The 16,738-nt window shown below is 44.6% G+C and overlaps 1 protein-coding gene across 1 annotated transcript in view; it reads right to left on the bottom strand.

Moving 5' to 3' along the window:
- MEGF6 (multiple EGF like domains 6) overlaps positions 1 to 16,517 on the bottom strand; it is a 376,924-nt gene extending 360,407 nt beyond the window's left edge. Inside the window, 1 exon segment of the mRNA XM_074306481.1 lies at positions 15,861 to 16,517. Within this exon segment, the coding sequence (XP_074162582.1) occupies positions 15,861 to 15,952 (92 nt within the window). The 5' untranslated portion in view covers positions 15,953 to 16,517.
- Between the last annotated feature and the right edge of the window lie 221 nt (positions 16,518 to 16,738).

The following is a 16,738-nucleotide window of genomic DNA, read 5'->3' as shown; positions in this document are numbered from 1 at the left end:
TTCTGAGAACAGAGCCTGTTTTTCTTCTTCTCTTTGAATCTACCTTACCTGGCACATGGCAGGCACTTAATAAAGTCTTTCTGTATTGAATTGAATTTGTGTTTTCTCCCATAGGAAATACTTCTTCTTGCTGGAAGGATAGCAAAGGAAGGATATGTGTGTTTTGGGGAGAAGAAAAAAACAAACTGAATAGAAACCCAGAGCCAAAAAAACTGGAAAAAACCCAAAGACCAATTGTAATTCCATCAAATTGTACTTAGGCCCAGTATTCTTACTTGAGATAGAACAGGTCTGAAAACAAGAGTTCTGCAAGAGGCAGACATCCCAAATGACCCACAGAAACTCAGTGAGCTTCCAGAATGACTGCGGGAAGGACAGAAGGATTGTCCTTCATCTTCCCCAGTCTACTCTAAAGCCCTTCCTTCTCCCTCCTGCCCTACTGCCCCAGAACCTAATGACTCTCACGTAAAGTGTCATTGCCACAGTCAGGGGCACTAAACTGACTGTAAGTTCCATATCTTGACCTCATTCAGCTTCTGTTAAGGCTTACTCAAGAAAGAGGTCCATGAATTGAAGTGAAGAATCAAGAAAAAACAGTTATGTGATGACCACCATAATGTAAAGAAAAGAACATTGGAAGACTCCCAAACTCTAACCAATGAGATGACCAAGTTGGACTCCAGAGGATGGATGACTTCTCTCCTTTCAGGACAGAGATGCCCGCTAATAAGCTAGTAAAGGGGCAATGTAAAGGGCTAGAACTGAGCAGATGCACTTAAGGTAAGATAACCTAGCACGTAAGGCTAATTATCAGTTGGACAACTCTCTATTAACATATTCTTGGAGGATGACCTTACTCAATTCTGTGCTGGCTCAATCTGTGGGTATGGGAAGGGAGATCAGTGGGTGGAGTAGGACAAACAGGATCATCCTTTGGTGGTGGAGAGAGAGGAAGGAGGTGTGGAGATTCCTAAATCTAATCTCCGGACAGTGACCCCAGAAGACCAAGAATAAAGACTTTTGCTTATCCTGACTCTGGCTGATTCTAAGATATCCAGGGCACTAACAAGGTCACAACAGGGCAACGTGGTATGGAAGGAAAGAGCATGAAATTTAGAATCTAAGATTTTGGTTTCAAATTAATTAACCATCTGATGACCTGGAGCAAATAACTTCACCCCAACGGGCAAAGTTTCTTTCTTTGTAAAATGAATATGTTGGACCTCTAAGGTTTCTGTGGTATTATTAGTTGCCTTAAGACTCAATTTCCTCATCAGAAAAACAGAACTAAGTGGCAACTAGGTGGCTCAATGGATAGTGCATGAGCCTTGGGATCGAGAAGACTCAACTTTGTGAGTTCAAATCCAGCCTTAGTTATTTACTAGCTGTGTGACACTGGGTAAGTCACTTTACCCTGTATTCCTCAATTTCTCCATCTGCAAAATGAGCTGGAGAAGGAAATGACAAATCTTTCCCATATAGTTACCAGGAAAACCCCAAATGGACACAACTGAAATGACCACATCATCCAGCTTTTACGAGAAGCCATTCCTGATATCCCTTAATTACATGTCTTCCTTCTGCTGATTGCCTCCAATTATCCCAGCTGGTGTTTGTTTGTATGTACTGTTTATATGATGTCTCTCTCCCGTTAGAATGTGAGCTCCTTGAAAGGGACTGGACTTCTTTGTTTATTTGTTTTGCATTTCTTTGTATCTCTACTATATAACACAATGCCTGGCACATAGCAAATCCTTGATAAATGTTTTTTGTCTTGCCTTTGTGTATCTCATATATAATCACATATGCACATATGTGTATGTGAGTATGGATACACACACTGTTGTTTGTCCTTCATTTTCCAAAAGGACCAGTGACATCACAGGGTGATGTCTCGACTTGTCTGTGAATTGGATTTAAATGAGACAGAGTTGCACAAAGTCATCGGTCTCACTCTCTCTTCAAGAGTCATCAGAGTCCATTGACAGGACAAAAGTCAGCAATGGTCATGGCCTGAATGCATCCTCCATGAATGACCAAGCTTGAAGCACTCCTCAGAGCCTGAGTCAGCCATCTTTGTGGCCATTGGAATAAATTGTTCTCATCAATCCATGCTTGGGTAGACATCCCCTTAACTCGACAATGGTCTGAGGCCTGTCAATTAACCTCAACTGATTCAACTGCCAAGACAGTTTTACTGGGATATGGACATTGTAGATGCTACAACCGCTATCTAATTTTTCACAGATACATATATTTGCATATATTTTCCTTAGGTGTGTTATCTCCCCAAATAAAATGGGAGCTCCTTGAGAATAGGGATATTTTCTGCCTTTTCCAAAGGTTAATTCCAGTGTTTCCCATGGTCCTGGCACAGTGAGATTTTGATAGTTACTTGCTGACTTCTCAAGTATCACATGGACCCCTGTATATGCCGTCTCCCCAAATAGGTTGGGAGTTCTTTGAAGGCAGGCACTGTATTTGTGCTTTTTCTTTATAATCTCAACGCTTCATCCTGGCACACATTAGGAGCCTGACTGGTGAGAAGAACATGTTGTAAACACACAAAAAGCATTTTGGAAACAATAAGACAACTCATCGACGTGATCTGTGATAATTATTCTGGGGGTTTCTCGTTCTCAAGCTGAAGAAATGGAGAGACTTGGTTCATATGGTCCAAGTTCCTTGTCTCTGGGCCAAAAGGAGTCCCTGGCTCCTGGCTCCCTTCCCCCAACAAAGTTTAACTTTTAAGGGGGGAGAGAGAAAAAAAACGTGGGCTGACTTTCTTCCCTGGCAGCCCACAAGAAAGCTTTCGGCACCTCGAAGGCCAACTCTAACAGAGTTTTCCATTTGGGGATTGGGGGGAGGTGGTGGGGAGGGAAAACAGGGAATGAAACTGAATTGCTATAAAACCTGACCAATCTAAGTGGGTCCTTGTGGGGAAAGAGAAATTAAAGTATTTTTATCATCTTTAAAAAGAAAAAAAAAAAGAAAGAAAACTTCTCTCATATATTCAGGTCATTCTGTTCTCTACAATTGAGTCCTGCTTTTCATTTGGGGGGGACAGGGGAGAGAAGAGGCGAGCTCCAACTATAAAGTGAACGGAATGTGATCTGAAGGCGAATTCTTCCCAGCTGTCAGAGCATCTGGTCCCCCAGACCGGAGCTTAGCTCATACACGAATTAACGGTCTTCACGTGAACCTAGACACAAGGTAAACCAGAGAAAACTTCCTTAAAGAGACAGCCGTTACTGGCCAGCCAGGTTTTCTCATCCCCCAAAGACCTCTTTCCATCCAGGGACTTTGGAAAGGAAGAACAAAAGTCACACTCTATGAATGAGGAGTTTAAAAGGCGGAAGACTCCAGCTTCCTCATTGGCGGAGAATATGAGGTCTGGAAGGGGGAATCAAAATCAGAGAAAGAACTGGCAAACTGCCACCATCAGCACTGGTGTGGTAGAGGAGAGACAGACTTGTAGTGGAAGGTTTAGCATAGAGCCCAAAGCTCTGCTACTTACTGATGGTGGAGTAGGGACAAGTCACGTAACCTCAGCTGGTCATCTGTAAATGAAGGATTTGTATATAAAAGAATAATCTACAGTGTTATGCAGAGAAAGAAAAAACACAGAGACAAGAGAGATAAAGAGACAAAGAAAAGGGAGGGAGAGAAAGAGAAGGAAAAGAGAAAAATCACAGAAAGGAGAGAGAGACATGCAGAGACAGAGATCAAGAGAAAGGAGGAGAAAGACTCAGAGAGAGACAGAGACACAGAAAGAGGAGACAGAAATAGAGAGGGGGAAGAAGAAATAAAAGAAAAAGGGGGAGGAAGAGAATGAAGAAGAGAAGAGGAGGAGGAAGAGAATAAAAAAGAGAGACAGAGACAGAGAGAAAGAGAGAATGAAAGAAAGAGGGAAGGAAGGAGGAAGGAAAGCAAGAGAATAAGACAGACAGAAACAGAGACAAAGATAAGGAGAGAGAGAGAGAGAGAGAGAGAGAGAGAGAGAGAGAGAGAGAGAGAGAGAGAGAGAGAGAGAGAGAGAGAGAGTCAGAGAGAGAGAAAGGGAGAGAGAAAAGAAATGAGAGAGGGAGAGACAGCGACAGACAAAGATACACAGAGAGAGAAAGAATGAAATGGGGAGAGGGACAGAAGGAGAGAGGAAGGCAGAGACAGAGAAAGGAGACAAAAAGAAAGACAGAGAAAAATCCATGGAGAGACGGAGACAGAGCTTTTTAAATTCATAATGGCTTGGATCCTCACCAAGCCTGGTAAAGCAGACGTCTGGGCCCTGTTTGTGTATGAATTTCTGATTCGAAAAGCTTGTGACTGGGCCAGGGTCATGTGGTAAATAAGTGTGGGGAAGCAAAATTTGGACCTGCTCTCTATCCCGACTCCCAAGTCTCACTAGGCTATGCCAGGCTGAACTGAATGGTCCCTAACCTTCCCTTCTAATTCTAAACCCCGTGAACAGAAGAGCTACATTCAGATCTTGCCTCTGATACTTCCTATATGACTCTCTGGGAGAGATGTTTAGTTTCCTAGGCCTCAGTTTCCCCATCTGCAAATCAGGAAGTAGAATCTGATGACCTCTAGGGTCTCTCCCAGTTCTAGCCTCTACAATCCTCTGATTTTAGGAATTCAATAAATATTGCATTGAGCCCCTGATATGCAAGGCTTCAGGCACCAACCTGAGGCTTCTACACTGTATTTAGAGTTGTTGTTCTTATTTAATCCTGCCTCCTGTCAAACCAATGATTATCCTCTTTTGACATCTTTTTCCCAAGACTGAACACCAGTATTAAAACACATTTTTCTCCTGAGAAGGGGGAAAGAGCACTGATTATAGGGATGACCTTCCCAGCACAGTGTGGTCTATTTGGAAGGAGAGGATCTGGATTCGAATCCTGAAATTGTTACTTATTCCCTGAATGATCTTGAGAAAGTCATTTGCACTCCTTAGGCCTCAGATGCCATCTAATCCAACCCCTGTATTTTACTAACGTCCATTTCAGCTCTGAATCTATCATCCTATGGGCTGATGGCAAAGTTTCAAAGTAAATGTCCTTTTTTGTTGTTGTTTGCTTGCTTTTTTTTCTTTCTCTCTTGTTTTTATCTGATTTTTCTTGTGCAGCATGATAAATGTGGAAGTATATATAGAATAACTGCAATGTCGAACCTGTATTAGATTACTTGCTGTCTAGAGGAAGGGAGGAAGGGAGGAAGAAAAATTTGGAACACAAGGCTTTGTAAAGGTGAATGTTGAAAACTATCTTTGAATGTGTTTTGAAAATAAAAAGCTATTATTAAAAATGTTTTAAAGGAAGTTTAAAAATAAAAGTAAAGTGTCAAGGAACAGCTGAAAGATCATATAATATTGCATCATTTTCTAAACCTAGTGTGAGGGGGAGATGAGGAGGCAGAGGGACATACCTGGGGAGAGGAACTTTAGTTGTATTCACAGTGTAGTGGCAAGACTTTAGCTGTGTCTCATTGTGATTCACAATAACCTGTGTGACAGATTCAGTTTCCTCATCTGTCAACTGGCAATAATAATAACTAAAAAATCTTCCTCCAGGGCTGTTATAAGATAAACTCAAATGATGAGTATTAAGTAAAAGGGGCATGGGGAAGAGGAGGGGAATAGAGGGCTTGTCTCGGAGTCAGGACAATCCAGGCTCAAATCCTGTCCCTGATCCACAGTAGCATTGTGATCTTGGGCAAGTCAAGTAACCTTTCAGTGGTTTTGTCAATAAGCATTTATCAAACGTGCTAGACACTGAGCTAAGTAGTGGGGATACAAGAAAACCTAAAAAATAGTGTCTGCTTTCAAGAAACTGACAGTTTAGTGGGGGGACCAACATGCCAGTGGACTACGCACAAACAAGATATATGAATTGGAATGTATATATAAATAAATTGGGGGCCAATATCAGAGGGAGGCATTAAGACTGGGGATCAGAAATGGCTTCTTGCAGAAGGGGATTTTGAAGAAGACTGGGGAAACTCTCTTAAGACTTGGGAAAACTACAATCTGTATTAGTAATGGTACTTCCATCCTGAGAGTTCTGGGCAGGTCAATAAAAGAAAGAAAGAAAAGAATAGAAGGAAGGAGGAAAGGAGAGAGAAAGGGAGGCAGAAAGAAGAAGGAAGGAAAGAAGAAAAGGGAGGGAGGAAAGAACAGAGAGAGAAGATAGGAAGGGAGGGAGGGAGAGAGGAAAAAAGAAGGAAAGGAGGGAAGAAAGAAGGGAAGAAAGAAGGGAGGAAGGAAGGAAGGAAGGAAGTAAGGAAGGAAGGAAGGAAGGAAGGAAGGAAGGAAGGAAGGAAGGAAGGAAGGAAGGAAGGAAGGAAGGAAGGGAAGAAGAAATGAAGGAAGGAAGAAAGAAAGAAAGAAAGGAAGGAAGGAAGGAAGGAAGGAAAGAAGGAAGGAAGGAAGGAAGGAAGGAAGGAAGGAAGGAAGGAAGGAGGAAGGAAGGAAGGAAGGAAGGAAGGAAGGAAGGAAGGAAGGAAGGAAGAAGAAAGAAAGAAAGAAAGAAAGAAAGAAAGAAAGAAAGAAAGAAAGAAAGAAAGAAAGAAAGAAAGAAAGAAAGAAAGAAAGAAAGAAAAGAAAGAAAGAAAGAAAGAAAGAAAAGAAAGAAAGAAAGAAAGAAAAGAAAGAAAGAAAGAAAGAAAAAGAAAGAAAGAAAGAAAGAAAGAAAAAGAAAGAAAGAAAAGGAAAGACTGATAATGTCCCTTCTGATGAGCTTTGCCTGCTCCCATTGTTAGTGCTGTCATTGTGGGGTCTATATATCATCAGATTGTTGAAAGACACTTGATAACATACTTGTCCGTTGAAAATAAACAAGCAGTAACAGCAATATTGTACTGTGAAGAAGTATGAGTGACTTAGCTCACAATGCAATACAACGATCCAAGACAATTCCAAAAGACTCAAAAAGAAAATTGCTATCCATCTCTGAAAATGAAGTCTGAATGCAGATCGAAGCATACTTTTAAAAATTTTTTCTTTTGTTATTCTTTTGTTTTTGGTCTGAGTTTTCTTTTGCAACATGCTAATATGAAAAAGTTTTGCATGACTGCACATGTATAATCTCCATCAAATTTCTTGCTTTCCCAAGGAAAGGGGAGGAGAGAGAGAGAGAGAGAGAGAGAGAGAGAGAGAGAGAGAGAGAGAGAGAGAGAGAGAGAGAGAGAAGAGAGAAGAGAGAACTGGGAACTCAAATTTCTTAAAAACAAATATTTTAAAATTGTTTCCATGTAACCTAAAAAAAAATAAAATTAAAATGAAATGAAATGAATAAGGTAAAAGCATCACCTGTCTGTCATCTCTCCTGCCTCCAGTCTCAGGGGCCATCCCTTGGTAAATTAGGTCCCAGGAGTTGTTCAAAGACTAAGTGGCAGAAAAGGCTGCTCTCTAAGACAGAGTTCTGTCATTCTGAGAAGCCCCATAACCATGGAAACCTAAACCTGGTCAAGGACTTCACTGAATATAAATGTTTTCTGGTTGACTCTAGAAGTAAGAATCCCAGACTGAGTCCTGACTGGGAAGACACATGCATTTAGAGACCCTGGGAAAGGATACCCATTCTTCCAGTAGCAGCCAAGGATCCACTTGAAGACCCATCAAGATATAATGGAAAGCAGTGGATAGAGCACCAGCCTACTTACATCAGGAAGACCCGAATTCAAATCCCGTCTCAGATACTTTCTAGATGTGTGACTTTGGGCAAGTCATTTAACCCGAATTGTCTCGGGGGGGGAAAGATACAATGGAAAGAATGTTTAGTTTGGAGTCCAAGGCACTGGGTTCAAATTCTACTTTTATTCCTTACTATCTATACCTTGGACAAGTTTTAATAGATTAAATGTCTTCTAAGTTCTCTTCTAGCTCTAGATCCACAAACAACAGAAATAGAAGAAGTGAATGAAGAGTTCTGGCCGTAGTCACAAAGACCTGGGTTCAAATTTTCCTCTGATCCTACTTGCAAAAACCATTTTATATCCCCAGGAATTCTGTTCCTGGGTAAAATGAAGGAATTGGAAAGGGATGTTGGTTAAAGCCTGCTAAGCCCAGCCCAGCCAAAGAACAGCAGAAAGAAGGGGAAGGGAAACTCCTCCCCCACTTTTTTTGCACCACTGAGTTGGGTATAAAGACAGAGAAGAGCTTGAGACCCTCTAAGGTCCAGGAGCCCACCCAATCAAGATCTCTTTTTTTCTCTCTGCAGTGAAATCTCCTGGCTGAGAGTGCCTCATTTAACTGGATTCCATATCAAAACATGTTTAGAGTCTGATGTTTACTCTGGGCTGGGTGCTAAGGAGAAAAAGGCAAAAACAAAACAGCCACAGCTCTCCAGTATTTTTCTGAGGAACATAATGTTTACCCAGATAAATCAACAGAAGGGGGGAGGGGGAGGAAGGGCCAGCACTGGGCAAGTAAAATGGGAAAAGAGCTGGATCTTAAGTTGGAGGCCCTGGATTCAAATCCAGCTGTGCCCCTTACTACCTGAGTGAACTTGGGAAGGTCATTTTACCCCGGTGATCTCTAAGAGACCTTCCAACTCCAGATTCTGTCTCCTATTTACCCTCGAAACTAGAAGAATAGGGAAGGCTTTGTAAAGAAAGTGATACCTGAACCAAACCGAGAAAAAAGAGGAAGGGAGGAAGGAGATAGGGAGAGGAGAGAAGGAGGGAGAGAGGGAAGGAGAAAGAGGGAGGAGAAAGAAAGGGAAGGGAGAAGGGGAAAGAAGGTGGGAAGGAGAGATGGGGAGGGAAAAGAGGAGAGAAAAAGGGAAAAGAAAGAGAGAGGGAAGAGAGACAGGGAAGAAGAGAAAGAGGAAGGAAAAGAGAGAAAGTGGGGAAGAGAGAAGGAAGGAAAGAGGAGAGAAAGGAAAGGAGGGAAGGGAGAGAAGGGGAAAAAAAAGGGAGAGAGGAAGAGAGGAAAGGGGAAAGGAAGCAGCATGGTCTATCCAAATTAAGGTCTTGGGTTTGTCTGAGTTCATGTCCATTCAATGGCTCAGGGTTAGGTAAGAACTGAGATACAGGTCACCCCGATTTATCATCACACCAATAAGCATAGTGAAGGGAAGCCCCTCAGAGTTTCTGGCCAGAACAGAAAACAGTCGCTACTTCTGAGTGCCTGTGCAAATACACGGAGGCTAGACAAGATACGTGGAATTTAGGACACAGCCAAAAGTCCATGTTGGCTAGAATATAAAGTGGATAATGGGTAATAACTTAAAGTGAGGCAGCAAAGATGGGTTGGACCTAGAGATTGCAGATTACATTTTACAGACAAGTCTTGTCATATAGTGGGTATACAAAGCTCCCTAAGTGATTGAATTTAAAGGTTTCCACTCTGCCAGACTTCAGAGAAGACTCTCATTGATGCAAACCTTCTTTACCTTCCAGCCTGCACTGGAGCAGTAGCTTTTTGAGGTTTTCCAGCTTCCACTCTTTTTTTCAAGTTCATCCTCCTCACAGCCGTCAAGGAAATGTTCCTAAGGCACATGCTTGCTCACCTTCTCCCCCTGGCTCAAGAAACATCAGTGCCTCCCTAATACCTAGAATATCCACGTGGTTCTGCTCACTTCATTTTGTATGAATTTATGTAAGTCTTCGCAGGCTTTTCTGAAGCCCTCCTGCTCACCATTTCTTACAACATAATAGTATTCTATTACAATCATATAGTACAACTTGGCCAGTCATTCCGTAATTGGTGGGCATCCCCTTAATTTCCAATTCTTTGCCACCACAAAAAATTGCTATAAATATTTTTGTGCAATTAGATCTTTTCCCATTTAAAAAAAAATCTCTTTGGGAGATGCACCTAGTAGTCATATTACTGGATTACTGCACAGTTGAGCAAGATAACTGTATAAATATGTATACATATATTGTATTTAACATATAATTTAACATATTTAACATGCATTGGCCTACCTGCCATCTAGGGGAGGGGATGGGAGAAAGGAGGGGAAAGTTGGAACAGAAGTTTTTGCAAGGATCAATGTTAAAAAATTACTCATGCACATGTTTTGTAAATAAAAAGCTACAATAAAAAGTATGCACAGTTGGATTGTCCTTTAGGTATAATAAACTTGGTTTTCCAAAAAATGTTTTGATAGCTGTATTTCATCATAATTGGGTTTTTTGTAGCCCTGTGTATTTAATTTTTTGTATTTAAAAAAACTATTCTCAGAAGGAGTTCACAGCCTTCAGACTGCCAAAAGCATTCATGACCCACAATGTCTGGATCTGCTCACTGGAGGATTTCGGTACCAGCCCAAATCCTGAACATAGGTGAGGAGTGAAGGGATGGAACTCACAAAGATGGTCAAACAGGAGGAGTTCATTTATTCATAATTCTTTCAACCTTCTACACCCTAATACCCTTACATAACTATAGCACACTGCTCATGCACTAACTATATACTGTGCCTGTGGGACCACATAAACAACTTGCTATTGTATACAGATGTCTCCTTGCCACTTTAGTATAACTCTGCTTTAATTACAACATAGGATGTCACGCCCCCGTCTCAGGAAGGCCTAGACACTCCTAGGGGGGAATGGGGAGCCAAATCAGATACGTCATCAGGGTTTCTTTTACTGGACTAAAGGGTCTTATACCTCACCCAAGGTACCCCACTATCTATGACCCTCTATACATGAAAGGTTAAAGCAGTGGTTCTCAAACTTTTTAACTAGGGGGCCAGTTCACTGTCCCTCAGACCATGGGAGGGCTGGACTACAGTAAAACTCCGCCCCTCAGCCCATTTGCCATAACCTGGCAGGCGATAAACGTCCTCAGTGGGCCACATCTGGCCTGCAAGCCGTAGTTTGAGAACCCCTGGGTTAAAGAATTCCTGCTCTAACATATTCTCTCAAGAATAATCACATTGGGGGCAATTGGGTGGTGCAGTGGATACGGCACCAGCCCTTAAGTCAGGAGGAGCTGAGTTCAAATCTGGCCTCAGACACTTAACACTTCCTAGCTGTGTGACCCTGGGCAAGTCACTTAACCCCAAATGCCGAGGAGGAGGAGGAACAGCAGGAGGAGGAGGAGGAGGAACAGGAGGAGGAGGAGGAGGAGAAGAATCACAACAGAAAAGAAATACCAAAAAAATCCAGGAAGCGGAGTGGATGATACAGTAGTTGGGTAAAGATGGAAACAGGAGTGATACCCTGATGAGAATAGTCAGCAGACCACCAGAACAGGAGGAAGAAATAGATGAGGGATTGGAGAAATAGTTCATATACTTGGAGGCAAGCCAGAGCATGGATGGGGGGCTTCAATTATTTAGGCATTTGTTGGAGCAATGTCACCACTACCAAGAGCCAAGCAGTTAATAAATTCTTGGCCTGCCTTAAAGGCAATTTCATCCTTCAAAAGGACCAATGAGGAAGAACTGGTTACTAATGTAGAAATGATGAGAACCATGTACATCAAAATATTTATTGAGCCCCTTTTTATGGCATCCAAGAAATTGGAAATAAAGTATCCAACTATTGTTTCGGGAATGAGTGAGCAAACTATAATATATAAAGGCAATGGAAAAATGCTGGCATTGTGGGATGTTATAATAATAAGAAATACAGAGAAGAATAAGAACGTTTATAAGCTGATGCAACTTGGTGGTTGAGGATAAAGTGCTGGGCCCCTGGAATCAGTAAAATTTGAGTCCAAATCCAGCTTCACATACTAGATGTGTGATCCTGGGAAAGTCACTTAACCCTAATTGCCTCAGTTTCCTCATTTGTAAAAAGAGCTAAAGAAGAAAATGGCAAACCATTTTAATATCTTTGCCAAAAAAACCCTAAGCAAGGTTAAGAAAGAGCCCAACATGACTGACAAAATACTCACCAACAATAATATTACCTACCTCAAAGGGTTGTTGAGAGAATCAAATGAGATAATATTTATAAAGTGTAGGCTCTATATAACTATTTATTCCCTTCACTTCTCCACACACACCTCCCCCTCCATGCAAAAGGAAATAAGCGGGCACAGGGATTAAATATATACAATGGCTACAACTTTGTGGAAAGAAAGAACAAAAATAAAGAGTGATAAATCTTCTTTGCACTGTGCCTATGGGACCACATAAACAACTTGCTATTGTATACAGATGTCTCCTTGCCACTTTAGTATAACTCTGCTTTAAGGCAGGCCAAGGGAATCTATGGGTACAAAACATAGCATGCTCTGTCCAGTTCAGTTAATTTTACCGAACTGTATTTTCTGCCCTCCTCCTCTTTTTATTCCTCGCTACAAGAAAAAACTTACTGATAAAATATTTTATTTGGAAATTAAAATGATATAACAACAAAGACCCTGATAATCTTTTTAAAATAATAACAATAAAGAACTTAGGAGAACCATGTGGGGAAGTAATAACATGACCTTAGAAATGTGAGCAAGAAAGGGAAGACAGCAGGACACAGTCTTCACAACCTTCCCTTTGCCACTTGCTACCTCTGTGGTCTTGGTCTTAGAGTCAACCTCTATTTTCTATCTATAAAATAATGACAGGGATAGAATTAGGGGATCTCTGAGGTCCCTTTCAGGTCTAACTATGATAGGATGATTCCTTTTGCAAAAGGAATCATGATTGATGATGGGTGAGGAGGAATGGGGGTAGGAAGCCCCCCCAAAATTTAAAAGTTGGTCAAAAAGACCCCAAGACCATTTACTTCTAATTTCCAAAACAGCTTTTCCAAATTGGGATTTTGGTGACATTCCAAGCAAACTCATCCCACTTGGGAGCACAGAGAACAAGTGTTTCTTGATAGATCCACTTTAAATAAATGGAGTAGGAAGGAGACTCCAAAAGAAACCTATATGTAATTCCCTCAGTGGAGTGCAGAAACTGGGAAGCTGTTTCCAGAAAAGATGAGAAGTGGATTGTCCAGAAACTTAAGAGTTCAGAGCTCCAAAGGGTTATTGTTTTAAAACTGTGAGATTATAACTACCCTTCTAAGACTTCTGTAACAAACCAGCTACTATAGGACATAAACAAGTTAGCTTTTCTCAATCTTTATCTTTTTGACGATTAAATGGAGTAAACACTCAGGTCATTGTGAGGTTCCAATGAGATCATATATGTAAAGCCCTTTGCAAACTTTAAAGGACCACATAACTATCAGCTAGTCTTCCCCTCCCCTTCCCCTAAACCCCCAGACAATGGCAGCTTGAGAAGCATTTGGTAGTGAGGGGGATGCTAGTATAGGCAATACTAAGGCCAAGTCCCTATCTGTCTTCTGTCTATTTCCTTTTATAAGGTCAGGTCTGTGACCAGTGATCTTAAGAAATGGACCTTTCCAGATCTGGCACTGAGTTCCTTGGCAATGGTCCCAGAGTATGGGAGTAAGAGATCAGTCAAAGATTTGGAATCAGAGGAATGGCAATTAAATCCCCAGGCAGCCCCTAGTGACCCTGAGCAACTCGTTTTGCTTCTATTTCTCTCTCAGTCTCCTCATCTGTAAAATGGGGAGAGGGTTGATCCAGATGATCTTTAAAGTTCCTTCCAGCCCTAGATCTAGAATCTCATAATCCGATCTTTCCCCATACATAGAGATAATTAAATTTAGCAAGTGTTTTGGAAATGTCCCACCCTTTGGAGAATATAGACCATTCTGAATTCAAGCAAAACCCTTTCAGGTCAATCCTTTTTTGCTCTATCCCTTTCCCCTGGATCTCACAGAGAGGCTATCATTCTAAAAGAGCAGGAAAGTCAGCATCAAACATATAATCTCTCAGGTGCTTATCTCTCAAAACCAGGATCATAAAAAAAAAAAGTTGATCAGAAGAAAAGGCAGACAAATGCCCATTCCAAGCATCGAATGTCCTCATTGACAGACATCACAGGATTTATTACTGGCACGACCTTATAGGTCTTCCAGTTCAGATTAAAATGTAGTTCCCATCTAATTTTAATATGTTGATGGATTTTTTTTTCCTCCTGAGGATGGGGTTCAGTGACTTGCCCAGGGTCACACAGCTAGGAAGTGTTAAGTGTCTGAGACCAGATTTGAACTCGGGTCCTCCTGACTTCAGGGCTGGTGCTCTCTCCACTGCGCCACCTAGCTGCCCCCAGTTGATGGATTTTTTTTAAGGAAACATATAAATACATGTTTTCTAAGTCAGTATGTGACCCACAAGTATCTTTTTGATACTTAAGACTAGTGCCCCGATCTTTTTTTCAGTTTAATACCATGGAGAGAGTCAGCCTCCCTCACTGGGCAAATGAAGAAACTAAGGACTACCAGCATAGGGAAGGGACCTCAGGAGGTCACAAAGGGAGGTTGCAGGTAAATACTACTTAGGTAAGAGTTGAGCTCTGAACCAGATTCTCTTATCTCAAAACCACTGAATTAGTCTTTCCTCGAGACGCAATTATACTGAATAATACTTTTATATAGCACTTTAAAGACCGGAAATCATTTTTACTCACGCAACACTAGAAGAGTAGAGAACACTGGTAATGCTTCCATTTTACAGTTCTGGAAACTGAGGTTCTGAGAGGGGAAGTGATTTATGGGGAGCACATTGCTGGAAAGGCACGGAAAGTATGGTGCAGTTGCAGTCAGAGGTCATTCTTTCCAATTCCCACACTGCTACTTAAGCACTTAGATCAAATCGACAAGCGTTTATTAAATGCTCAGTTCGTGGCACTTGTCTGAGCCTGGCTAACTCAAATCAATCTGCAGAAAACGCTCAGTTTCTGTATTTGTAAAATGAGCTCTAATGGATGGTCCCTGTTAAAAATCAGAGGAACCGGGTCCCTCTGTTACTCCGAGGCCGTGTCTCTTTCTCCCTCGCTAAGCGGCTTCTCTTTAAGGAGGGAGACTGGCTGGAACCTCTCCTCTGGGTCTTCTTCAAACGTCCATCTGCCCCGATGAGCCCCATGTGGAAAGGACGGGAGGAAGTCCGCGGCCTGGGCTGGGGGCTTGGGCGGGCCTGCCAGCCAGGCCTGCCGGGGATCAGTTGGCTAAATCCCATTCTGCCATTCCGCTCCCTGGCACTGCTCTGAATCCCGACCCCAGACTCAGGCAGCCCTACCTAGAGTGTGACAACAAAGCCACAGCCGAACCACCGGGGGAACCGTGGCGAACAGGATGAAAGAAGAGGGCATTTCTTCCGCTTGCATCCCCCGAGCCAAGGCAGGGGGGAAAGAAGAGGGGAGGAAAAGGGGGCAATGAAGGGGGATACAGCCTGGAGTCACTCATCAATCCCGGCTCGGACTCGGGGAGAGGGGGCAGGGCTGGGGGAGGGGGAGAAGTGGAGGGAGCTCTCCCGCAGTTGGGGTTTGGAAAGTATGCACACCATGCCCGGGAGAGGGGCTGAGACTTCCGAGCTCCCGCTGACTGCCAGGACAAGGGCATGGCATTCAGACACACAGCCCCCGCCGCGATTCCTTGCTCGGATGCCGAGCAGATAACCTAGGGGCAGACCGAGGAAACCAGGGAAGGGGCCCAGCAGAAAGGGAGGGTGTGAACCCCGGAGTGTCCCAGAGAGCGAGCGCGCCGAGGCTGAGCCTCTGCCCAGGCTCCCGCACCAGGGCAAAGCTAAAAAGCCCGTGGTTCCGGGCCAAACTTTTCTGGGGTCGCTTCCCCCGGCGCTGGGCAAGCACTGCCCGAAGGGGGCGGGGAGAGCCGCGGTTTTTCCCGGGGCTCCGGAAAGAAGGGGCAGAGACCCCTGGGCTGCCACCTCGGGGCGCGCCCTCCCTGATCCAGCCCGGCTGGGGAGTCGGGGAGCACCCCCTCCCCTCCCCCCGGGGCTCGGGAACCAGAGCGGAGCAGCCAGGACCGGGATAGAGGCGCGCCCCTGCGCGAACCCCCCCCCCTCCCGCCCGGTCCCCACTCACATGCGGGGCTGAAGCTGGCTCCCGCGGGCCGGAGGACAGGGCGCTGCGGCCAGCAGCAGGGCCAGCGCCACCACGGGGGCGGCTAACTCCATGTCTGCCTCTTCGGGCTACGGGGATGCTCCGAGTCCCCCGAGCTCGCGCCAGGAAGTTTGGCCGCTCTAGAAGGCGAGCATCCTGCCCGGCGTCTTACCCCTTCTGGCCCCGATCCTCCGGCCAGGGGGTCCCACAGCGGGGTGGCTGAGATGGGGGGCGGGGGGGGACGGGCGGGCGCCTCCACGTGCGCGCGGGCCGGGCGCACCGGCGGAGGAGCGGCGCGCAGAGTCGGACAGCCCCGCGGGCTACCTCTCTCTGACTTCCGCGGCAGATCCTTCCGAACCAAGGTCGAGAACCGAACCTCCGCGGCCCCGGGCTCCGACGAGGCCGCCAACGCCTGGGGACTGCAGGTGAGGAAGGTCCCGGTGGGCCACCGGGGACGCAAACGCGAGCAGCCGCTCGCCGCCAGCCCTTTAAGGGAGATTGAGGTGGGGGGCGTACCCCGGGGACCTGCGCGCCGAGACCCGCCCCCGATAATAGGCGCTATTCCCACCAGAGCCAGAGAGAGGTTCCCATTAACCCTCAGCGCACCGTCTGGCCGCCTCCTGCCTCCGCTCCCACCCCGATCCTGGCCCCTCCCCCAACCCCACCCCCTCGTTTTTCTGGGAGCTCGGGGCGCCCGCCCACCCCCAACCTCCGCAGCTTTTCCACAGGTCGACTAGACACTGACAGCCAGCCAGTGCCGGGCGAGCTCTACCGGTCCTGCAGGCTGGGGAGAAGGAAGGAAAGCGCCCCCCTCACCAGAAGCAGGGGCTCCAGGAGCGATGTGGGGGTTGCTAAATGCA

This window comes from Sminthopsis crassicaudata, chromosome 3 (assembly GCF_048593235.1).
Source record: "Sminthopsis crassicaudata isolate SCR6 chromosome 3, ASM4859323v1, whole genome shotgun sequence".
Classification (NCBI taxonomy): Eukaryota; Metazoa; Chordata; class Mammalia; order Dasyuromorphia; family Dasyuridae; genus Sminthopsis; species Sminthopsis crassicaudata.
This window is presented reverse-complemented; position numbering and strand designations above follow the sequence as displayed.